At 43.7% G+C, this 25,000-nt stretch overlaps 1 protein-coding gene across 4 annotated transcripts in view; it reads right to left on the bottom strand.

The window, feature by feature from the left end:
• LBR (lamin B receptor) overlaps positions 1 to 25,000 on the bottom strand; it is a 962,918-nt gene that overhangs the window by 473,711 nt on the left and 464,207 nt on the right. For all 4 annotated transcript variants that reach the window (XM_044059838.1, XM_044059844.1, XM_044059847.1 and 1 more), the window contains one exon: positions 10,455 to 10,509. In XM_044059838.1, the coding sequence (XP_043915773.1) occupies positions 10,455 to 10,509 (55 nt within the window). The remainder of the gene's footprint in view (positions 1 to 10,454; positions 10,510 to 25,000) is intronic.

The raw sequence follows: 25,000 nt of genomic DNA, 5'->3' as shown, positions 1-25,000 counted from the left end.
ATCTGAAGGGGGACTGGTTAAGACAGGAATGAAGGCTTTCACGCCTAGAACTGCAGTCATTTCCCTGACATTGATACGTTTCTTTTGGAGGGTGGGATGCCACACCTCACAAACCATGAAACCTTTCATGGTAGTGCCCCCCCCCCCCCCCAACTAGGTCTGATGCATTTGTATGTATATGCTGGGTGGGTGGGTGGGGTGGGGGGTTTAAGTGGAAGGTCCGGGTTCATAAGTATTTGTTGGATGCACCACTTTAGTTCTGTTCTGAGGCAGGGCAGGAAGGTAATTTGTTGGTCTAAGGGATGTTGGTGTTGAGACCACACATTTTTTCAGGTACCACCGGAGCTTTCGCATGTACATTCTGGCTAGGCGCAGCATCGAGGTGGTGGCTGCCATGAGTCGCAGGATCTGAAAGAATTGTCTTGCAGTTATCTGATGAACCCATAATAGGCTTTGGAAGTGAGTGAAGACAGACAGAACTTTGTCCTGAGGGAGGAAAGCCCACATCAGGTCTGTTCTGATCCTGCAGCCCAGAAAGGCTTTGTCCTGCTCTGGGATTAAGGATCATTTTAGGAGGTTGAGGGTGAATCCCAAACTTTAAAGTAGGGAAGTGGTGAACCTCGGATGATTTTGGAGGGTGTCCTCGTTTTCTGCTAGAATGAGGATGTCGTTGAGTTAAGGAGAGATATGGACACATTTGGTTCTGCAGAAAGCTATGGCTGGGGCTAGGCATTTTGTAAATACCCTGGGTGCAGTAGACAAACCAAAGGGTAAGGCTGTAAACTGCAAATGAGAACAGGGCCCAGTGAAACGCAAGAATTTTCTGTTGGAGGGTTTTATTGGAATATGGAGATAAGCTTCCTTTAGATCTACAGTGGCCATAAAGACCTGGGTTGGCAATAATGGATGAAGAGTTTGAAGGGATAAGATTCTGAATGATGGAACTTTTAGGAAAAGGTTTTGAAAGGATAAATCTAGTATTGGTCACCAAGGGCCATCTTTTATGGGGACCACTTGAGTAGAAGCTTTTTCCTTCCTGCCCTGGAGGGACAGGTTCTATGGTTCCTAATCTCAGTAGGTCTTGCAGTATGTGAGGGATGAGGTGGAGTTGATTTCTGTGGGGGAAAGGAATGCCCCTTGGGAAGGGGTTTTCCTTCCAAGAAAGGAAATACCCATTTTGTATGATTGCCAGTACCCAGTGGTCTGATGTGATGGATTTCCAAACTGGGAGATAGTGGGAGAGGCGGGCTGACAAGGGGAGGTGGGGGCAAGGCAGTCACGCATTGTTGGGTTCACTTCTACCTTGAAAAGGCTGTCTGACTGGGTTGTGAGGCAAGAGATCTGAAGGAGGTTTGTCTCCTGGTTCCTCTCCTATGCCTGGAATAGGAAAGGGTAGCAGAAGGGGCCTCATGACAAAAGTAGTCTTAGCAGGATAAGTCCTGTAGTACATAGGGATGGGAGATGCAAGCAAGTGCATAATGTCTTGAAGCGCTTTACTTTTTTCCTGCAGGTTTTTCAAAAGGTCTGCAGACTGTTTTCTAAATAGAAGGTTGTGGTCTAACGGGCATCTAGCACTTCAGACTTTAAATCCTCTGGTAGGGGTTTGAGGCGCAGCCCAGAATATCTGCGTAGTACTGATGCAGACGCAGCAGCCCTTGCAGAGGCCTCTGCTGCATCATAATTGTATTTAATAGAATGGCTGACTACCTGGGAAGCCAGAGACAGTTTAGATGCCATCTCACTTTTGGTGGGGCACTCAGAGGGGTGGCTGCCAAAAGAGTACAGGCTTGAGTAACTAGTTCCCAAGGCATATTTAATCATGTGAGTTTGGTAGTTGATAGCTCTGAAGGCCAGGGTGGAAGAGGTGTAAACCTTCGTTCCTATCCTGTCCATGCTTTTACTATCCTTATCAGTAGGCAGAAGAGATTCTGAAGGAATCAGTTTAGATTGCTTATCAGGGGATACAGCAATTATAGCAGGGTCTGCCAGGGGTGGCTTTACTAAGAATTTCTGTTAATCTGTAACTTTGTAGAACCTGTCTGGTCTCTTAGGGACCGGTGGTTGTGAATCTGGGTTCTTTGATGCTGAGGTGAAAGCATCAAGGTAGGCAGGAATGACAGGAGGGATGGCTGAAGGTGACAGAGATTCCACTTGGAGAAGTTCAAAGTACATACTTTGAGTGTTGGTCATTTGGGAAGCGTCCCATTTAAAATATTCTTTAATTTTTGTGATAGTCTACCCAAATGTGATATCCTCTGGTGCGGGAGTCCCCTTCTATGGATTCCTCATCTGGGAAATAGTATTCAACTGGGGCGAGGAAAAGGAGACTGATTCATCACGAGTAGTACGGTTCCTGTTCTTCACTCTTCTTGGGCAGTAGGCAAAGGGAGAGAAGTGGCAGAAGCAAGCCTAGGACTAAGTACTGGAATAGTGGAGGGGGAAGAGGCTATGGGCTGAAGGGCCATGAAGGCCTGCAAACAGCTGGTAAATTATTGCTCTGGGACTCCTCCAGAAGGTTGAGTCTGGTGCTTTGTTTTTTGTTTTCTTTCTAAAGGCGTAGGTATCGGTGAAGGCCTGGGCTCAGGAGCCTGGGGAATGGTAGGGGTTACAGGCAGTGGAATCCTGGTAGGTCGTCCAACGATATCTGGTTCCCCCCTTGACCGACCGTAGGGACCGATGTCAGGGCCATCTTTGTGAACATGCTGGCCATTGCTTCCGAAGTGGCTTCCTCAAGGGGAGCCGAAGTAGACATTTTTACTGGACGTCCCTCAACCCCTAAATCAGAAGCTGGTAGGAAGTCCGATGGCAGAGAGACAGCGGAAGTAGGCCTGGAAACCTTCGCCTTTTTCTGTGGTGGTTCTGTCTGAGCAGCTGATTTGGGATCCATCCTGAGCACTAGTTTTTTGAGCATCTGGTTTTCTAAGTATAAGTCAGGGGTAGCCAGACGGCTACGGAGGGTCCTGGGTACAAACGACTGACAAAGGGAGCAAGGGGTATGATCGCGCTCTCGGCCTAGACAAGACGCGCAGTGGTCATGCGTATCTTTATGCGGTATCTGGCACCAGCTTTGGCATTTACCCATCTTACCTGACATCGGCTAACGGTAACTACAGCAAAACCAAGTTCAAGCAATTAAAGGAAAAAATCAACAACGGGGTACTTAGCTTTAGAAGTCTGAGTACAGGAGCAGAGCGACTGATGTGAAGTCGACTGCGGTTGTGAAGTCGACTGCGGTTGAAAAGGTCTGAGTGTGCAGACGTCACATTTAAGGTCCCTGGTTTATGGCCCTACGTGTGACATCCCAAGCACCTACAGCAGCTAGGCTTAAGCTTTTGTACAGGAGCTGACGTTTGGGTCCCCTGAGGCAGAAAATCCCACACCAAAAACACCACAACATAAGAACAGGATGACATCATGGGTTCCCATAAATTAATAGAAAACACACCATAACAATTTCAATTACTGCAATTCAGTATACAGGTTCTTTTAACAAATTTCATTCAGTTCATCTTTCCATAACTTCCTCAATTCCTGGCTTCGCTTAAACCTCACTCCCCTTCCTATGCATTATTGTGCATTTAATTCTATGAAATTTGCTTCTTCACTTTTCTAAAGAACCCACCTCAGGTTCTTTTACTTCCCTTACAATATCAAATATTCCAATACAGCTAGCTTAGATTTTGATTTTTGTTTTCTATTAATTGCTTTTTTTTTGGCTGCCAACAGTGTTGAACTTAGTAAGCATATCATTTCAATAGTTACAACCATTTGCTCTCCAATATTATTGTCAAACTAATGTGTATGGAATTAAGAGCTGCCAGTTGATTACACTGTCAAAAAAAACATGTTCTCAAATTCCTCTTTTCATGCATCCTCTGAAGTTTACTAATCATATTAAAGATACCTACACAAACACTGCCTGGAACACATTTCTAAACCTTCTGGATTTTGCTGCATACTTAGGAGCCCTACACATTTATTGATATTGTTTCTTTGTAGTTTTGTCCTATTCTCCCTTCCCAATTTTTTAGCCTCCTCCAACTGAGTTTTGTAGTTAATCATGCAATATTTTAGACACCTTATTAAATTATCCTTTAACAGCATCTTCTCTTCTAGAAGAGATTAAAAACTCAAACAGCACTAGTCTAACTTTTCACTCCTATTCCTTTCTTTTGGCTGTACTCCTTCAATCCCTGGTAGGGAAGGAATCAACCTGTGTAGCCTAATGGCTACTGCAGCAGTGGGAATGAGAATAGTATAGTTGTGCAAGTTGCACGTACCAATAAAAATATGTTCAAATTTCTCAGTGCTGCAGTAGCTACACCCATCCTTCATACGCCTGCAGTTGTAGATGGGATATAAAATAGCATTCCGTGCATTTCTACATTAAACGCTTCCTTGTTATTTACTGTTCATTCAGGACCATTAAGCTCTTCTCTCCTTGTATAAACAAGAAAGTCCTGAAGAAATCACCACTCTGGATGATCCCAAGGAGGAAAAAGTACAGTTTTGTACCTACCATAAATGTAGATGTTCGAAGATCCACATTGCTGCAGTCCTTACACTTGGGTAGTCCGCTGTCCTCGGTCGGCCCGAATATCAAAGTATAAGGCTGACGTCGGTCAAGGCGCATTTGACTGACATCAGGACACAAATGCGCATGACCGACGTCATATCCTCAGTCTTTTCTTGCCCCAGATGTCAGAAGACCCTAAAAAGAAAGGTCAAAAACCAAAAGACAGCAAACAACCAACCAACCACCCTTGCACTAAAAATATGTACAAAATATACAATATACACCATAATGACAACCCAATCCACACAACCGCCTCTAACTACAGAGGGGAAGGAGGGAGGGTAAATTGGACTGCAGCAATGTGGATCTTCGAACATCTACATTTATGGTAGGTACAAAACTGTACTATGTTCTTCATCTCACATTGCTGCAGTCCTTACACTTGGGTAGAATCCCAAAGCAGAGGTAAGGGAGGATGGCAAAACTATAAAGAAGGAGCTGCCAAAATGCCCTGCAAAATAGCAGTGGCAAAACCAGCCCTAGATTTAGAATAAAGTGGAAGGTGATAATGCCTAGAGAAAGTATGCACTGAACTCCAAGTAGCTGCCTCCAAAATATCTTTAGTTGCCACCCCTTAAAAAGCTGTCAAGTGGCAGTAGCCCTAGTGGAATGAGGCCTAATCCCAGCTGGAATCTCCTTGCCATGATGGGAATAACAGAAAGCAATGCAAAACCCAATCCACTTAGAAATAGTTTGTTTTGACACAGGCTTGCCCTGAGAACTCAAAGCAAAAGAAACAAATAACTGCTGAGACTGCCTGAACCCTTTAGTTCTGTCCAAATAATATCGCAACTGCCTGTGTACATCTAAAGTGTGCAAAATCTTTTCCCCTTTATTTTGGGGGTTTGCATAAAAAGTAGGCAAATGAATAGTTTGGTTTAAAGCCACACTAGAAACCACTTTAGGCATAAAGGAAGGATTAGTACGTAAAGATACCCTTATCCTTATGGAAAATTAAGAAAGGCTCAACCGCCATAAGGGCCTGCAACTCAGAAACCCTTCTTGCAGAGGTAATGGCCAACAAAAAAGCAGTCTTCCATGATAAATATTTCAACTCGGTAGTAGCTGCAGGCTCAAAAGGTTGTAGAGTGAGTTTCTCCAACACAAAATTGAGATCCCAAGCAGGAGTAGGAGCTCTATGTGGGGGTCTTATATTCTTTGCCCTCTAAGAAATTGCTTGAACAAAGGATGAGAAAACAATGGTGGGTCACAATCATAGTGAGCGAAATTGCTGCAGCATGAACCTTAATAGAAGAGAAGGACAAACCTTTGTCCAGTAACTCAGTAAGATATTGAAGAGCCACACTTAAATTAGGCTCAGAAACATCAAAATCCTTTGCTGCACTCCAAAATAAAAATCTCTTCCATTTATCTGCGTACACTTTCCTTGTACTAGGCCTTCTAGCTTCCAAAATAACATTCAAAACTTGCTGTGGAAGTTGAGACCCACTATGGTTTAAAACAGAATATGCCAGGCTGTTAGGTGAAGAGAGTGAAGCTTGACATTGAGCAAATGACTGTCCTCCTGAGACAACAGGTGTGGAATCGAAGGCAAAGGCCATGGAGGCTCCGTACCAGGCTTCTCAGTAATGGGTACCAATGCTGTCGAGGCCAATCTGGAGCTATCAAAATCATCCTTGGCTTGTCCTGTCTGGCCTTTAGTAGTACCTTTGGGAGGAGAGGCAGAGGTGGAAAGGCATACACATGAAGATTGCTCCAATTGAAGGAAAGAGCATCCACTTTCCAAGCTGTGGGATGAAACCTTTTCGTGCAAAACTTTGGCAGCTGGTGGTTTAGTGGAGAAGCGAACAGATCTATGTCTGGAGTTCCCCATGACACTGTCAATTTCTGAAATACATGAGGATCCAATTTCCACTCGTGGGGATCCATAATTGTCTGCTCAACACATCTGCTAAGGAGTTCTGTGCTCCCGGCAGAAACCTTGCCTGAAGATTTAGCTGTAAACTGAGAGCAGTCTCCCACAAAATCATTGCTTGCCTGCATAGAGGATAAGAATGTGTTCCCCTTGCTTGTTGATGTACCACATGACAGTTGTGTTGTCTGTTAGAATCAACACCTGCCCTGGAAGAAGTAAATCCTTGAAAGCTATTAATGCAAACTGGACTGCTAACATCTCCTTCAGGTTGATATGTAGATGTTGTAGTCTGGCAGGCCACTTGTCTTGTATCCACTTTCCATTCAGATGAGCTCCCCAAGCTTTGTCTGAGGCATCTGTCGTTAGAATCTGACTCGCCTCTGGCCGGGTCACAGACAGTCCCTTGTTTAGGTGACATTCCTGAGCCCACCACAACAATTCCTTTTGAATGCAAGGTATTATTTGAATGACAGTGTCCAGATCCTGGCAGTGCTGTGACCATACATTTTTGAGATACCATTGTAACTTCCTCATATGCAGTTTGGCATTGGGAAGCACCAGAATACAAGATGCCATGAACCCTAAGGCTTGAAGGACTGTCCTTGCAGTCAGCCTGGACTGATGAGACAATTGATGAAAGTAAAGGGAAAGATTCTTTTGTTTGTCCGGGGTCAAAAGGCCATCTGGGATGCTGTATTCAGTCTTACACCCAGAAAGCACATGTCCTGAGAGGGTACTAGACTGGACTTTATTTCGTTCACAGAATACCCCAGGCATCTTAGCACTGCTATCACATATTCCAAATGATGAAGAAGCTCGTCCTTCCTTGAGCCAGAATCAGGCAATCGTCAAATAAGGATAGATCTGTATTCCTTTTAGCCTGAGGAAAGCTATCACTGGAGCCAGAACTTTCGTGAACACTCTGGGCGCAGTAGATAAGCCAAAGGGCAATGCAGAGAACTGATAATGAGAAGTCCCAGCTCGAAAACGCAGATACTTCCTGCAACTCAGTCTGATAGGAACATGAAGGTAAGCCTCCTTGAGATCCAAAGTTACCATCCAATGATCTTTGCCCAGCAGAGGTAAAAGCTGTTGTAACGTCAACATTTTGAACTTGGGAATGTCCAGATAAGTGTTGAGGGTAGATAAATCCAAAATTGGTCTCCACGTGTTCCCTCTCTTTGGTACTAGGAACAGGCGAGAATAAAATCCTAGGCCCACTTCTGGCATAGGGACCGGCTGTATGGCCCCTATTTGAAGTAACAGAGAAATTTGTTTGTGAGCCTCTATTCTTTGCTGAGGAGGAACGTCTGGCATACCTTTGAAAGGAGGCAAGGTATGGAAATAAAATCTGTAACCGTGGTGTATGATATCCAATACCCATCTGTCTTGGGTAATTAAACTCCAATTTTCCTTGAAGAGTGCCAACCTTCCTCCCAAAGGTGCTGCCAGACGAGAAGGCTCTGGCAGCTGAAAAGGTAAGTCATTGGGTCTGTTTACGAAAGGACTGACCCCTGCCCTCACCCGAAGACTGTGCAGGTGAACTCCCTGTTCTAGGCCTGAAAGAGCCCTGAGCCCTGCCCCTACCACGCCTAGACCTACCCTAGACTGGGAATCATAAGAAGGATACGTCCACCCCTTGGTAGGCCAATTTCTACTAAACTTGGAGGCTGAACCTGCAAAAATCTTTAACAGTCTGCATAGACTTAGCCTTGTCTTCCATTTTCTTTAAGACTGCCTCAACAGGAGAACCAAACAACACATCAGATTGTAAAGGAGCATCTAAAATCCTTGTCTTAACATGGTCAGATAAATTCTGATCCCTCAGCCAGGCGTGCCTGCGAAGAACTGACCCAGTGGCAGCCACCCAAGACGAGGCCTGTACAGCATCAAAACCACATTGCAAAGAATGCTTACCCACCTGTTCAGCAACATGTACTAAATCTTGTAACTCTTTACACTCAATACCTTCCGCCAGAGCATCTACCTTAGACTTCAATTGTGAAAGGAGATAGTTTTGGTATTTCAACATGTGAAACTGGCAATTCAAAGCCCTCATAGCTAGGGTGGAAGAAGTATAAACTTTCTTTCCCCATCTATCCAAAGCCCTGGCCTCTATCTGGAGGAACCGGATTTTTGACAACAGAAGCTTTAACACCTTTAGGCCCCTGACTAACAGTTTCTGGGTCTGCCCTAGGACTCTTAAAAAGATACTTATGAGCTTCAGGCACCCTGTAATACCTATCCGGTTTAACAGGAGCAGGAGGCAAAGTATCAAGATTAAGAGAAGCCTCCGCAAAACATCTTCCACCACATCCAGAACAGGAGGTATAGCCAAAGGCCTATGCTGGGGTAAAACAAAAATTCCCTAAGCCTTTTCCTGGAATCAGAGAAGTCCTGACCTTCCCACTTAAAATGCTCCCTCATGGAATGAAGAGTCTCTGAAAAAGAAAAATCCTCAGGAGGAGAAGCAGAAGGAGTAGAATCATCCACATCAGAATCAGAATAAGGAGAATACTCCTGCAAGTCTTCAGCCGAAGACTCTGAAACATCCAAGCCTGCTCAAAACTCCTAGCTCAGGTTCCACCCTAGGTCTCTTATCAGGAGGGGGCAAAGAACCTCTAATCAAAGTAATCAAATCTTCTGCCATTTTAAGCATATGCTTCTTGGGCACAGCTCCTGAAGAACTAGGGGTGACACCAACTGAAGCTAAACCTGGCCTGCCTCTGGGGGAAGCCTTGGAAACAGAAGGAGAGGGCCTAACCACCCTAGGAAGGGAGGGGAGTACAGTAACCTGAGAAGCCCCTTCAGCCTGACCTGCCTCCCGAGAGGCCACATCCTGCAATAACAAAGTCTCTCCCTGGGACTCCAAAGAAACCTCCGGCGGAACCACCGGCTCCACCGACACCTCTAAAGAACCGGCGTCCGGTACGGACGGTTCTTCTAGCCTAGGCTTGACTGCTTTGTCCTTGCGCTTCTTCGAAGAAGCGGGCATCGGATCATCCGACGGCATTTTATAATTGCACCGCTTCCCGAAGACTAACCTGGCACAATCTAACCTTCTCTTTATAGTGCGCTTATTGAATCTAGCACAAGAGCGACACCCAACAACGTCGTGCTCAGGCCCTAAACAAGGAATACACAAAGTATGATAATCTCTATGCGGTATCTGTTTTCCACAAGAAATACAGTTATTCACTTTTTCTGACATCCGGTAAACCACTGAGGCAAGAAAAAACTAAAATATTCCCCAACGGGGTACTTAGCCAACTTTGACTCTGTCTGAAACTCGAATTGAAAAATTTCAGAACGCCGAACGGCACTTGCAACGCTGCTTCTGCATCGGACCATGCAGCAAAAAAGACTGAGGATATGACGTCGGTCATGCGCATTTGTACCCTGACGTCCTGATGTCAGTCAAATGCGCCTTGACCGACGTCAGCCTTATACTTTGATATTCGGGCCGACCGAGGACAGCGGACTACCCAAGTGTAAGGACTGCAGCAATGTGAGATGAAGAACATTTTGCAGTCAGTCAGTACTCGGGGTGAAGTTGTATGCAGGGTGGAAGAGCCAGGGCTTTGAGAAGCTGGCCAGCTGTAAGTTTCCTAAGCAGGAAACAACCTGTAAAGTCTAAAGGCTGCTGCAGCAGTAGGTATGATTATCTGTATTAAAACAAATGTTATAGTAATGACCTAAAGAGCATTACAAAAATGAAGTAGGACAGTAATTCACATTTTTTTCATTGTCTGAAGAAGTCTTTGACACTATTAAAAGACGAAAGCTTATTACAGGCTCCGTTGCAGTTTTGTTATTTTTTGAAGTTTTTCTGTATATGTTATTTGATTCTTCAATAGTGTTCCGACAGTTTTACTGTGTTTTATATATATATATATATATATATATATATATATATATATATATATATATATATATATATATAAAAATCACTGTAACTAATGTAATGCAAGTTATAATAAATAAAAAGCAAACATGGCCTACCATTTATCCTATATCGGAGTTTTTTCCCACTCGACAGAGGCAATCCTTCTGCAACCTTTGTGGAAGAGAAATGGGGGGGGGGGGGCACACAAAAATACTTCATTGATTATTCTGTTGTGTTATTCTGTAATATACACCTCCCACATTTTGATGCTAATTTACTTCTACTGTCAGTCAAACTGCTAAGCATTAAAGAAGTTCAAATATGTCGTGTAATATACATACACTAGCAACAGAATCCTCATAGCCAACAAGCAGAGTAATAACTGTACCTGAACTTAACTCGCAAGTAAAAAATAAATAAATAAAAAAGATGAAGTTTGCACAAGGTCGGTCAATAAAGCAATAGAAGGATAAGTATCATTAAGCAATTTGTCTCTACAAAAAATACCCCCACCATCACCAGAGAAGAAATTGCCTCTAGAAACGGAAATGCAAGACTACATTGCTTTTCCCTTCACTAAATGAAGGACAAGACAGTTAAAAGGATATACATGGAAAGAGGCAGCTCACACAACAGTCCATTATTTCAAAATGACATGACACTACCTCGGACAGGATTATCAAAAATTACACACAAGATATCAGACAGCAGATTCTTCAGTAATTGTCAGTGTAAGGCTATATTTTGAATACACTCTGGCACAGACACAGCTAATTTATCCATAAGTGGTACTTCTCCGCAATTTCTTCCCTTAATGGCAGACAGACCTCAACAAAATTAAAATGTGTGGGCGGGTATAAATCAAAGCAGAAAGCATGGCAGGAGACGACAGATAGAACATAACCATCATAAATGCAGCTCTCACATCATCTTCATCAGCATCCATCAAAACCTCAAACCAAGTTCTTGCATAACAATTTCACAACTAGATGGCTGAATTACCCACACAACTTTCAAACGGTACAAAGCAAGGGTGTGATCATCCAAGCAGATAACCCTACAGCCAAAGTATTAGAACTTACACTGCATGCTACACTGAAATCAGTGCTATAAAACACAATCTGTATGCACAGTTTTGTTTTATGGCTAGGCAAAACAGATCACTATGGATATTGACAGTCAAAATATAAAATTGGTGTTAAACCAAACAGAATCAAACCTTGCAAAGTAATAATAAACCCCTTAAAATTAAACATACATAAATAATACTGTCACTAACGTTGTGAATATTCACCTAGCCTGACAACTGATCCAATGGCTGTTGGGGAACAAAACAATTAAGTTATTACATGTGCATATCTACAAGTTGCTTCTTCCTGAGGTAAAGTCTTGACTTTCGTTAAAGTATGTTGGGGAACACGTTACACAACTTTAATGTTTGGTTTGGTCTGTAGTGACCACTGCAGTGATGGGCACATGAAGTAATGTGCACATTGTTAGAAACCCATTCAGGTAAGCCAGCAGTGGCTGCTCAGTTCTAAATTCCCCTGGGTGCTTCATCAGGCATTACAAAAATTAAATAAACCGCAAAACAAAGGCAGAAATACAGCAAAAGTACAGTTTTGTACCGACCATAAATGTAGATGTCCGAACAGGAATGAATCTGCAGTCCTTACAAATGGGTTGTCCTGTCGTCAGGCAGCCCTTCGGTCGGCCGGATTCCAAAGTCTGGGTCTGGCCTCGGCTGGTGTCGCACTTCACCCGACGTCATAGCTGCAGTTCTTCGGGTATAAAGGCATCAGCCGACACCATTTTCCTCAGTGTTTCTTGCCCCAGATGCCAGTTGCCTTCTTGGATAGCTAAATTTTGGATAAATGCCAATGTTTCCAAATAAACAAAAATCAAATAGAAGGCAAACAAAAAATAAGCATGTATGTACATATATACAAACAAATACACCATAAGAGACCCCCCCCCAGCTAGCTATTAGATGGGCAAATACCCTAGGAATACCACAGAGGGGAAGGAGGGTGGGTAATCCTGACTGCAGATGCATTCCTGTTCGGACATCTACATTTATGGTAGGTACAAAACTGTACTATGTCCTTCAAGGATGCATCTGCAGTCCACAAATGGGTAGAATACCATAGCCAAACTAGGGGAGGAGGAAGAAGAAATTATGGTGTAGTTAGGATCCCTTGCAAAACAGCAGTGGCAAACCCTGCTCGGGATCTAGAGTATAAAGGTAAGTTATAATGCTTGGCAAATGTATGCACGGAGGTCCAGGTAGCAGCCTCTATAATGTCTTTGGTAGCCACTCCTCGTAAGAAAGCTGTGGTAGTGGCTGTAGCCCTTGTAGAATGAGGCCTTATGTTCTGTGGAGTTTGCTTTCCATGGTAGGAGTAACAGAATCTGATGCAATTTCCTATCCACTTGGAGATTGTCTGTTTTGAAATTGCTTTTCCTTCCTTTCCTGTTGCATATGCTACCAGAAGCTGGTCAGTTTTTCTATTGCCCTTGGTTCTGTCCAGGTAGTAGCGCAACTGTCTATGTACATCCAAAGTATGCAGCAGTCTTTCCCCCCTGTTCTGTGGATTGGGGAAGAAGGTAGGTAGGTGGATAGCCTGGTTTAAAGACACTCTGGATACCACCTTAGGCATAAATGTAGGATTTGTTCTCATGGACACTATCTTGATGGAAGATTAGGAAGGGTTGTACTGCCATTAAAGCCTGTAGCTCAGAAACCCTTCTTGCTGAGGTAATTGCCAGCAGAAAAGCAGTTTTCCAGGATAGGTGTTGAAGATCTGCTGTTGCTGCTGGTTCGAAAGGGGGGAGTGTCAATTTTTCTAGCACAAAGTTCAAGTCCCATGCTGGTAATGGTGGTTTCCTAGGAGGTTTTACATTTTTATTCCTCTCAGAAACTGCCTGAGTAGAGGATGTGAGAAGACAGGGGATCAAGCTGTATTCTTCAGAAATAGCTGATGCATGTATCTTGATGGAGGAATAGGACAGGCCTGTATGGAAAAGCTCTGCCAAATACTCCAGGATGTTGGCAATGTCTACCTTTGACACATCTTTTCCCCTTTCAGTACTCCAAATGAGAAACCTTTTCCATTTTCCTGCATAGTTCCTTCTTGTTGAGGGTCTGCGGGCCTCAAGGATAATGTCTTTAACCCTTTGGGATAAATCTGGGTTAGTTGCTCTTATGTAATGTTCCAGGCAGTCAGCTGCAGAGTTTTCAGGTTTGGATGCAGGGTGTTGTAGCCGCTCTGAGTTAACAGCAAAGGAATCAGGGTAGTGTCCACATTTTCCCCCGAGACATGCTCCTCAGTAATGGGTACCAATGTTGTCTTGGCCAGTCTGGAGCTATCAGAATGATCCTTGGACGTTCCTCTTTGATTTTCAATAGCACCTTGTGCATCAAAGGAAGAGGTGGGAATGCATATGCTGTCAGGCCTTTCCAACTAAAGGACAGTGAGTCCACCTTCCAAGCAAGAGGGTGGTGCGTCCTTGTGCAGAATTTCTTGAGCTGGTGATTGAGTGGGGATGCGAATAGGTCTATTTGTGGCAGTCCCCATTTCTTTGTGATGACCTTGAAGATGTCCGGTGTAGCATCCATTCGTGAGCATCCGAGGTAGTTCTGCTTAATATGTCTGCTAGGATGTTTTCTTTTCCGGTACAAAATTGCTTGTAACTGAATGTTGTAGCTCAGAGCCATATTCCATAGGTCCAGTGCCATCCGGCATAGAGGGTATGAATGAGTGCCTCCCTGTTTGTTGATGTACCACATGACTGTGGTGTTGTCTGTCCTTATCAACTGCCCTTCTTGGAGGAATGGTCTGAAATTCTGGATTGCTAGTTTGACTGCCAGCATTTCCTTTTGATTTATGTGTAGGTGCAGCTGATCTGGAGTCCATAAGCCTTGTATGCACTTGTCCAGCATGTGGGCCCCCCAACCGAGGTCTGAGGCGTCCGTTGTGATGGTTTGGCTTGGTTGAATGCTGTGGAAGGGCAAACCTGGGTTTGACTGGCATGCCTGAGCCCACCATAGGAACTCTTGTTTCAGGCATGGGATTAGTGGTATTTGGGTTTCTAGGCTGTGCCTGTGTTGAGACCATAAATTCTTCAGGTACCACTGTAGCTTTCTCATATGCAGTCTGGCATGAGGGACCAGGATTATGCAGGATGCCATGAAGCCCAAGGCCTGCAGTACTTTCCTTGCTGTTAGTTTGTTCTGCTTTGTTAATGCCAAGAAGTAGAGAGGAAGTTGTTCTTGTTTTTCTGCAGTTAGGAATGCCATCTGTTTTACTGTGTCCAATTCTGCACCTAAGAAGGTTATTCTTTGGGATGGTATCAGTCTTGATTTTTTATATTGACTGTATATCCCAGGGCTTGCAGTAGCGAATGACTCTTTGTAAGTCTTCTGTTAGCTTGTTTTTGTTGTCCGCTTGTATCAGGCAGTCGTCCAGGTATGGATATATTTGGATTCCCTGAAGCCTGCAGTGAGCGATTACTGATGCCAGGCATTTCGTGAACACTCTGGGCAGTAGATAAGCCAAAGGGCAATGCTGAGAATTGATAATGCTCTGATCCTGCAAGAAATCTGAGGTATCTTCTGCAATTTGGTCGTATGGGGGCGTGCAGGTATGCCTCCTTGAGATCTAGAGTCACCAGCCAATACTCCTTGCCCAGCATGGGAAGAAGTTGCTGTAGGGTCAGCATTTTGAATTTTGGAACAATGATGAATGTGTTTAAAGCGGACAGGTCGAGAATAGGCCTCCAATTTTTCTCTTTTCTTGGTACCAGGAATAGTCTTGAGTAAAATCCCTTGCCTTGTTCCATAGATGGTACCCTTTCCACGGCTCTCATCTTTACTAATTGAGCTATTTGTTTTAGAGCTTTTGTCTTTTTGATTGGGTGGGTTGGGCATTCCTCTTTTTCCTGGTAAAGTATGGAAATGAAACCTGTAGCCTTGGTCTAGAGTTTGCAAAATCCACTTGTCTCTTGTGATGTAAGTTTTTGAAAATAAGGCTAACTTTCACCTAGTGCTGCTATTTGTTCCCTGGTGTGTCAGAGCCAAGTCACTGTGATTGTCCTGTTGCAGTGGTAGTAGTTGTGTCTGTGCCTCGCTGGTTGTTACCTTACCACTGGCGTCCCTGTAGGCTCCTCTGGATTGATTTCTGCCTCTTGAACGCCTATTCCTGCCTCTGAGTTTCAGAGGAGTCTGGAAAGGACCAATTTTGGAAGGCCAGTTCCTGCTAAACCTTGGAGGCTGAACCTGTAAGAAATCTTTCACTGTTTGTACAGATTTTGCCTTCTCTTCCATTTTCTTCAGTACCTGTTGAGCAGGAGAACCAAATAAACTGACCTTATCCATAGGAGCATCTAATAGTTTTGCTTTAACATGATCCGCAAGACCTGTTCTTTCAACCATGCATGCCTTCTTATAACTGTGCCAGTCATGGCTGATCTAAAGGAAGCCTCCAGTGCATCATAGCCACATTTTAAAGAATGGTTACTAACCTGCTGAATGTTATGCACTATTTCTAGAACATATTTCTTATCTAAAGAATCATCAGAGGACAATTTCTTAGTTAACTGATCAAGCATAAACTCTGGTATTGGATCATAGAAACTGACAGTTCAATGCCCTAGCTGAGAGAGTAGCAGAGGTGTATACTTTTTACCCCATCTCTAAGGATCTGGATTCCCTTTCAGAAGGGAGGGTTTTTAACTGAGGTCGAAGCTACTGCCTTAGGCCCCTGGGAGATTGTCTCGGGATCTGCAAAAGTAGCCTTGTATAAATGATGATGTATGTAGAATATCGGGCTTAGCACTGAGGCAAAGTATCAGGAGCAGTGCAAGCATCATTTAATGCATCATGGGAGAACTGGTGTTACAGTTAAGGCCTATGTTGTGGTAAATGCAAAAGGTCCTAAGCCTTTTTCTTGAAACAAAACTTGCTGTCTTCTCTCTCATGGCATGTAAGGTTAAAGGAAAATTCCTCTGGTGGAGAGGCAGAAGAAAAGGAGCCTCTGGATGGTCTGTATTTTGTCTGTAAATTGAAAACTTGTTAATTCTTTTTAGTTATTTTGGACCTTATGCCTGCTCTTACAATAGTTGTAACATTCACAAGAGGTCTTGATTGCAGGGCTGGTATGCAGTAACTTAAGTGAAAGGGTTACTGTCGCATTAGGTGTATGGGACACAAAAAAAAAAAAAGTATTTCTGGGTTCTGTTCAAGCAGCTTGTACAATCGCTGGTCTGAGCTGTGTCTTTATTGTAGCTGTATTCTTTATTATCTTCATCTTTCTTCAAGTTAGATCTGGGTTCAGTTTTGGCAGTGTTAAAGTTTACTACTCCCTGGAGAATGGGAATGGAATAATTTCTTGTATAAAGGTATCCCTTCAGATATCTGGAAAGAGGATGGGCTGTCAGAATCGGATGTAGAAGACTACAGCTCTCGAAGTGAAAGAACTGCCTTTATCAAAGAACAAAGTGCCCTTTGATATGCAACATTCCATGCCAAAATAAAATATCTGAGAACTAAAGTCCTCCTTTTTCCTCCTCCTCCTGAAATCATTAGAAGACTTTGTTTATTAGCATTTGTCTTCCTTCTGTATTTTTAAAGCCTTTTAAATTATGGGTTGGTGTGTGCCCTATTATATCCCAGAAATATATATATTTTTTCAAATCCAGATTTTTATGTTTGCACCAGGATTTTTGCAGCTACAGAAATAATTGTTTTGCCCATGTAAGTACTCATCAGCTGCAGAAGTGAGATACTTTTTTACAAATCTGAGCATTTTTGTTCAAAGAAGTGAATACTATGCATTTTGAGTTTGTAGGCATATCCAGGGTAAAACTGATAATCATTTTGTGGTTGCTTAAACCCTGTGTATACACTACCAGGATCTAATTCTAAGAAGTAGATGTTTACATATAATTTTAAGTCAAGATCCCAGTATTGTTGTCGGTTCTACTACACTACAGGGTTGTTTGTGGTGGTCATAGGCTTGCAGATGTGGTGTTTTCAGTGTGAATGAAAGTCATACAAATCAGACATGACCATCTTGGCACATTTACTCCCTGTTGATGTCTAAACGTCCTCATGGATAAAAATACACCAGAGTAGAAAATCCATACCAAGAGAATAATAATCTTGACATACCTCAGAGGAAGAGCATATATCAGTATCTCTACCTTAATTTGTAGTCTGTGATCATGCTCATAAGTTTTTTTTTCCTCAGAGGAAGTAGTAAGGACATTAGCTGTGAAATGTCTATACTGGTGATGGGGGGGGGGGTCATATTATTTCTTAATTTATTCATTGTTCAAAACTTACAATACAGCCACATTAGTCCACATAAAGCAGTGTTTTTTTGCTCTTCAGTTAATTTTTTTTGCTCTTCAGTTAATGTGAGAACTTTTTTTTTTTTTTTTTTGGTCCTCACCTGCCGTTTGCCCCCAGACCATTTTTGTTAACCCAATGCGGCCCTTGCAACTGAAAAGGTTGGACACCCCTGTTTTAGAGCTTCTGTCTTTTGATTTGGTGGTAGGTTTGGCATTCCTCTTTTTCCTGGTAAAGTATGGAAATGAAACCTGTAGCCTTGGTCTATAGTTTGCAAAATCCACTTGTCTCTTGTGATGTAGTGCCAGTTTTTTGAAAATAAGGCTAACTTTCCGCCTAAGGGTGCTGCTATTTGTTCCCTGGTAGGCGGTGTCAGAGCCAAGTCACTGTGATTGTCCTGTTGCAGTGGTAGTAGTTGTGTCTGTGCCTCGCTGGTTTGTTACCTTGCCACTGGCGTCCCCTGTAGGCACCTCCTCTGGATTGATTTCTGCCTCTTGAACGCCTATTCCTGCCTCTCTGAGTTTCAGAGGAGTCTGGAAAGGACCAATTTTTGGAAGGCCAGTTCCTGCTAAACCTTGGAGGCTGAACCTGTAAGAAATCTTTCACTGTTTGTACAGATTTTGCCTTCTCTTCCATTTTCTTCAGTACCTGTTGAGCAGGAGAACCAAATAAACTGACCTTATCCATAGGAGCATCTAATAGTTTTGCTTTAACATGATCCGGCAAGACCTGTTCTTTCAACCATGCATGCCTTCTTATAACTGTGCCAGTCATGGCTGATCTAAAGGAAGCCTCCAGTGCATCATAGCCACATTTTAAAGAATGGTTACTAACCTGCTGAATGTTATGCACCATTTCTAGAACATATTTCTTATCTAAAGAATCATCAGAGGACAATTTCTTAGTTAACTGATCAAGCATAAACTCCTGGTATTGGATCATATGAAACTGACAGTTCAATGCCCTAGCTGAGAGAGTAGCAGAGGTGTATACTTTTTTACCCCATCTCTCTAAGGACCTGGATTCCCTTTCAGAACGGGGAGGGTTTTTAACTGAGGTCGAAGCTACTGCCTTAGGCCCCTGGGAGATAGTCTCGGGATCTGCAAAAGGAGCCTTGTATAAATGATGATGTGTGCCGGGACCCTGTAGAACCCATCGGGCTTAGCAGGGGCTGGAGGCAAAGTATCAGGAGCAGTGCAAGCATCATTAAATGCATCATCTACAACAGGGAGAACTGGAGGTATAGCTAAAGGCCTATGTTGTGGTAAATGCAAAAAGGTCCTAAGCCTTTTCCTTGAATCTGAGAAATCTTGTCCCTGCCATTGGAATTGCTCTCTCATGGCATGTAAGGTTTCCCCAAAGGAAAATTCCTCTGGTGGAGAGGCAGAAGGAATCGATTCCTCAGCATCTGAGTCTTCATAAGTAGAAAAAGGAGCCTCTGGATGGTCTGTATTTTGTCTGTATCATCAGAAGAATCATCTGAGGACACTGGCTCAGGGGGCTCTGCTCTAGGTCTCTTTTCTGGAGGAGGTTGAGAGGCCCTGTCTGGATGAGATTGGGATCCCCTTATTAAAGAGATGAGATCCTCTGCCAGAGTGAGCATTTGGGAACTGGAACTGGGCCTGTGAGAGGGGGGCTTAACAGGCACAGACTTAGAAGTTTTGGCTGCTTTAGCCCTGGCAAAGGCCTTTATGGACATGGCTGCAGGCGGCCTAGCAGCACCACGTGCAGGGGTTGAAACATCCAAAGGGATGGTGTCCGATAATTCTTGTGAAACCACAGTAGCAGGTTGAATTTCAGAGGCCGATTCAACCAGGTTAGAAGGGGCCTCAGTAGTAGTCATGGATTCGGCTGAAGATAGAACCGTTTGCTCGGTTTCGGCCGAAACCGAGAAACTCGCGGTTTGCTTAACCGCGGTTTCGGCCGAAACCGCGGACCACGAGTGTCGGTCCTTTTCTTTGCATTTCTTAATAACTTGTGAAGTCGGAGGATCCGATGGCATTATGTACACAAAATCTGAGCGAAAAACTGTTCAGCAAACTCCGACCGACGTCTAAGCGTCCGTCGGTTGAAAGAAGCACAGGCTAAACAAGCTGCTACGTCGTGGTCTGGGCCTAAACAAGGTAAGCAGTAAGAGTGGAAATCTTTATGAGGTATTTGTTTCCCACAAGTTAAACAGTGATTCACTTTTTCTGACATCAGCTGAGGCAAGAAAGAGTCCCCAACGGGGTACTTAGCTTTTTAGAAGTCTTCGAAGTAGTATTCGGTAGCAGTAATCTCTGGATCTGACCGACCGGCACTTGCGAACAGCTTCTGCTTCGGGCGCCACGCGGCAAGAAAGACTGAGGAAAATGGCGTCGGCTGATGCCTTTATACCCAAAGAACTGCAGCTATGACGTCGGGTGAAGTGCGACACCAGCCGAGGCCAGACCCAGACTTTGGAATCCGGCCGACCGAAGGGCTGCCTGACGACAGGACAACCCATTTGTAAGGACTGCAGATGCATCCTTGAAGGACATCCACACAAGCCAGTAAATCCAGAAGGTCAGTAAAAGCTTTATTACCAGCTTTCAAGGAGTAAATCATCCTAAGCAACCACCACCTTAAATTCATTTACAAAAAGAACATACCTAAAACAATTACACAAATATTCAAATTAGAAAAGATGTCCCCTTTATTCTTAGACTTGGAAGAAATACTGAAATGCTCAAAAGACACAGTAGACACTACAAAGCAAAGATAAGTCTTTAAGCAGATCCTCTCAACGCAGAAGAGGTTTTAAGGAGCAGTTTCACACAACAATACCAAAAACTTCTCCATCAGAATTAACTGCACCAAGAAGACAAGTTTTTCAGCTGGTGCTGGTGGCATAGAAGGATAAAGGAGCTCACTATCGCCCAGGTGACCAGAGTTATTAGTGGCTCAGGCACCCAATAAAGATGGTACAGGAGAGAGCAAGCACTCAGCAGCGGTTGCTGGCTTCCTCGTCCTAGGGGGAGGAGGCTCTGGGTCGTAAACTGGACACCAAAAAGAAGCACAACATGCTACACACCCATGGAGCATGAGCCTGCAAGCACATGCAAGATACAGACAGAGGCAGTTGTGCACAGACTGAAGGGATGCACCAAAGGGAAGTGCTCCACAGAAGAGAGGCTGCACAGTTACACATGGAAACTGTCATGCTCCCTACCACTTCACACCTGCCATAATGGGAACAAACTGGCTAATTAGGCACTCCAAGCAGGAATGAACAGGTCCATGGGGTTGTCACCTAGCCTGAGTATGAGTGGCTCAGAGGGAATAAATGAGCCATCTGGGAAATGGCACTGGAAACATTGGTCAAGTCCTGCTGAAAGGAATAGTTTTCCATGAAACATATTTCTAACCTGCTGGTTCAAATGGAGGGCTCTTTACACTTCCATAATAAATCCAAAGTAGAAGGCAATGGGTCTTCCTGAAGGTCGCCTTTTTAGAAAGCTTGCAACTTAAAGATCAGCTGGTAGCTGTAGAAAAGAAGAAATGAAGGCTGAACAAGCAGTGGCATGCATTTTAATTTTAATGAAAGAATAAGCTACAAGAAACTTAAATTGTTGTACAGAAGACTGAGAACTGGAACAGGTACAGGATACAGCCTTTTCACAAACAGAAAAATAGCTTCCAATTCTGAATGCAAGATGTGCGCAAGTTTTAACTTCACTAATACATTGAGAGAAAACAGAGCTGTTCGGATTTAAAATCATAATTTCTTAAGCCAAGAGACATCAGAATGGGATGAAGAAATCTGACCTACAGCTGAGATAAATCCTTTACTTACGAGGATAGAACGGTGGAATAACAGACAAGCTGAGCTAGACACAGTGAGCTGTGCAAGTACACTCACCATAACAGCAGATGAGTAATGAAGCAAATGTTATTAAAAAACTTTACCTTCAAAAGGTACTTCAATAACCTGCTGACTCAAATGAAAGGTTATGTTTTCTAATAAGGAATTTAAGTCATATCGTAGATACTTGCTCTTCTAGAAGGTTGGTAGTGAAAGACAAGTGTTTATTTTTATTTATTTTTTTAAATCAGTTTTAACAGAAGGATGCTCAGAAATCTGCAGGAAGGACAGCATATGGACCAGGAGAGCAAACACATGCATTCTGATAGAATAACCAACTAAAATAACCTAGCAGTATTTCAACTGGACAGATAAGATGGTCCAAACCAAACTTGTGCCATCATAAAGTACAGTTGTGTGCCTACCATAAATGTAGATGTTTGAGTGTATTCACTGTTGCAGTCATTACTCTTGGGTTATCCTGCTGTCAGGCTACCGGCAGTCGGCCTGAATTCCAAACTCCTGGTCCGGCGTCAGTTGCTGTCGCCTCTTCCCTGACGTCAGTGTGCCAGGGGTATAAAAGATGCAGCAGACGCCATTTTCTTAAGTTTTTCTTGCCTCAGATGTCAGGTGCCCCCAAAAGGTAGGCTAAATATATTATGCCAATAAACACACATGCAGTAATGAAACATTTCCTTCATCTACAAGCAAATACACCACATAGGTTGTATAAAATAGAGAAGTACAGATAAATCCCAGCAAAAGAAAGGGGGACGGAGGGAGGGTAACCTGGACTGCAACAGTGAATACACTAACATCTACATTTATGGTAGGTACACAACTGTACTATGTTCATCGTGTTTCACTGTTGCAGTCATTACTCTTGGGTTGAATCCCAAAGCGGAGGATGGGTGGCTGAGCTAAATAGGATTAGGAGAGGCTATGAGACCCTGCAGCACTGCAGTGGAAAAGCCTGCTCTGGATTTAGAGTAAAGAGGTTAAGTGGTAGTGCTTTGCAAAAGTGTGCACTGAACTCCAAGTTGCAGCCCCCTAAGATGTCTTTGGTTGGTACTCCTCTGAGGAAGGCTGCTGAAGTGGCTGCTGCTCTGGTAGAATGAGGCCTAATGCTCTTAGGCACTGATTTGCCATGCTGTGAATAGCAGAAACGGATGCAATGACCTATCCATTTAGAAACAGTCTGTTTTGAGATGGCCTTTCTTTGTGATGCTGCAGCATATGACACTAAAAGTTGCTCAGTCTTTCTGAAAGCTTTAGTTCTGTCCAAGTAGAAGCGAAGCTGCCTGTGTATGTCCAAAGAATGCAGAATTTTCTCACCCTTGTTCTGTGGGTTTGGATAAAAGGTAGGCAAGTGAATGGTTTGGTTGAGGGCCACAATGGACACCACCTTAGGCATAAATGTTGGGTTTGTCCTCAGAGAAACCCTGTCTGGGTGAAAAATGATAAAAGGTTCCACAGCCATGAGTGCTTGCAACTCAGAGACTCGTCTTGCAGAGGTTATTGCTAGGAGCAGAGCTATTTTCCAAGATAAGAATTTTATATCAGCTGTTGAGGCTGGCTCAAAGGGAGGCAGTGTGAGTTTTTTCCAAGACATAATTGAGGTCCCATGTCGGAATTGGTGCTCTCCTTGGAGGCCTGAGGTTTTTGGCCCCTCTAAGGTACTGCCTTATTAAAGGATAAGAAAAGATAGGTGGCTCCGTATTTTAATGGGCTGAAATGGCAGAGGCATGAATCTTAATTGATGAAAAGGAAAGGCCTTTGTCCAGCATCTCAGGTACTGTAAAATCAGAGGACAATTTGGTACATACGTGTCAATGCCTTGTTCCTGGTTCCAAGCACAGAATCTCTTCCATTTTTCTGCATAAGATTTTCTGGCACTGGGCCTCCAAGAAGACATCCATAACAGCTTTTGAAAGAGGAGTGTTCTGAATGTGTACATTATCCACCATGCTGCCAGATTTAAGGTCCCGAGTTGGTTGTGCAGGATTGGATTGTTTTGTTGGGTCAGCAAGTGAGAAGTTTGAGGCAATATCCATGCTGGACCTTGAGACAAGCTCTTTAGGATTGGGTACCAGTGCTGGCGTGGCCAGTCTGGTGCAATCAGTATCATTTTTGGCTTCTCTTGTCTGACCTTTAGGAGTACCTTAGGAAGGAGAGGCAGTGGAGGAAAGGCATATACGGTTAGGTTTTTCCAGCTGAAGGATAGGGTGTCCACTCTACATGCTTGTTTGTGATAAATCCCTGTGCAAAATCTCTAATTAGCAGTTGTGAGGGGAGCAAATAGATCTATGTCTGGGCATCCCCATTTCCTTGTTATCATGCTGAAGACTTGTGGATCCAGTTTCCACTTGTGGGGATCCATGAAGTTTCTGCTTAGTTCGTCTGCCAGAGTATTTGTTTTTCCTGGCAGGAATTGTGCTTGCAGGTGAACTTGATAAGTCAATGCTGTGTCCCACAAGGTCATTGCTTGTCTGCAGAGGGGGTAGGAATGTGTGCCTCCCTGCTTGTTTATGTACCACATGACCGTAGTATTGTCTGTCTTTATCAGTAGCTGTCCTGGATGAAGTAGATCCTTGAAAGCTGTCAGGGCATTCTGAACAGCTAGCATCTCTTTTTGATTGATATGAAGATGCAACTGGCTTGCAGGCCGTGTGCCCTGAATACATTTTCCTGTCATATGGGCCCTCCCAGGCATAATCTGATGCATCCATTGTCAGTGTCTGTCTGGCTGTGGGTAAAGTGAATGGCAGACCCTTGTTGTGGTGACAGGCCTGTGCCCACCATCGAAACTCCTGTTGCAGGCAGGGAATAAGGGTAATTCCTGTCTCCAGGCTGTGGCAATGCTGAGTCCAAACACTTTTTAGATACCATTGTAGTTTCCTCATATGCAGTCTGGCATATGGAATTAGTAGACTGCAGGATGTCAAGAACCCCAAGGCCTGCAGGATTCTGCTTGCAGATAACTGGTTCTTTGTTGCCAACTTTTTGAAGTAAGAAGTCAGTTGCCTTTGTTTGTCTGGCGTGAGATAAGCCATCTCGGCAGTTGTATTTAAGCTTGCACCCAGGAATATTATCTCTCGAGAGGGTACTAATTTTGATTTCCTTTCGTTTACTGTGTACCCTAGGGGACACTTTTTTTTTGCAGTGGAAGCTTTGACCCCTTTGGGACCCTGAGATATAGTTTCTGGGTCAGCAGCGGGGTTTTTATATAGGAATTTATGAGAATCTGGGACCCTGTAGTATCTGTCAGGCTTAGCAGGTGCAGGAGGTAGAGAGTCAGGGGACAGGCCGGACTCTAAAAATACATCATCCACAATGTCTAGGACAGGTGGAATAGCAAGGGGTCTGTGCTGAGGTAATAGCAGAAAATCTCTGAGCCTTTTCTTAGATTTGGAGTAATCTTGGCTCTCCCAGTGGAAATGCTCCCTCATAGTATGCAGTGTTTCCCCAAAAGAATAATCCTCAGGAGG

Source organism: Protopterus annectens, chromosome 1.part2 (genome assembly GCF_019279795.1).
Source record: "Protopterus annectens isolate FY-2018-M chromosome 1.part2, PAN1.0, whole genome shotgun sequence".
Classification (NCBI taxonomy): Eukaryota; Metazoa; Chordata; order Ceratodontiformes; family Protopteridae; genus Protopterus; species Protopterus annectens.
Note: the sequence above shows the minus strand (reverse complement) of the source record. Positions and strands in the feature narration are given on the sequence as shown.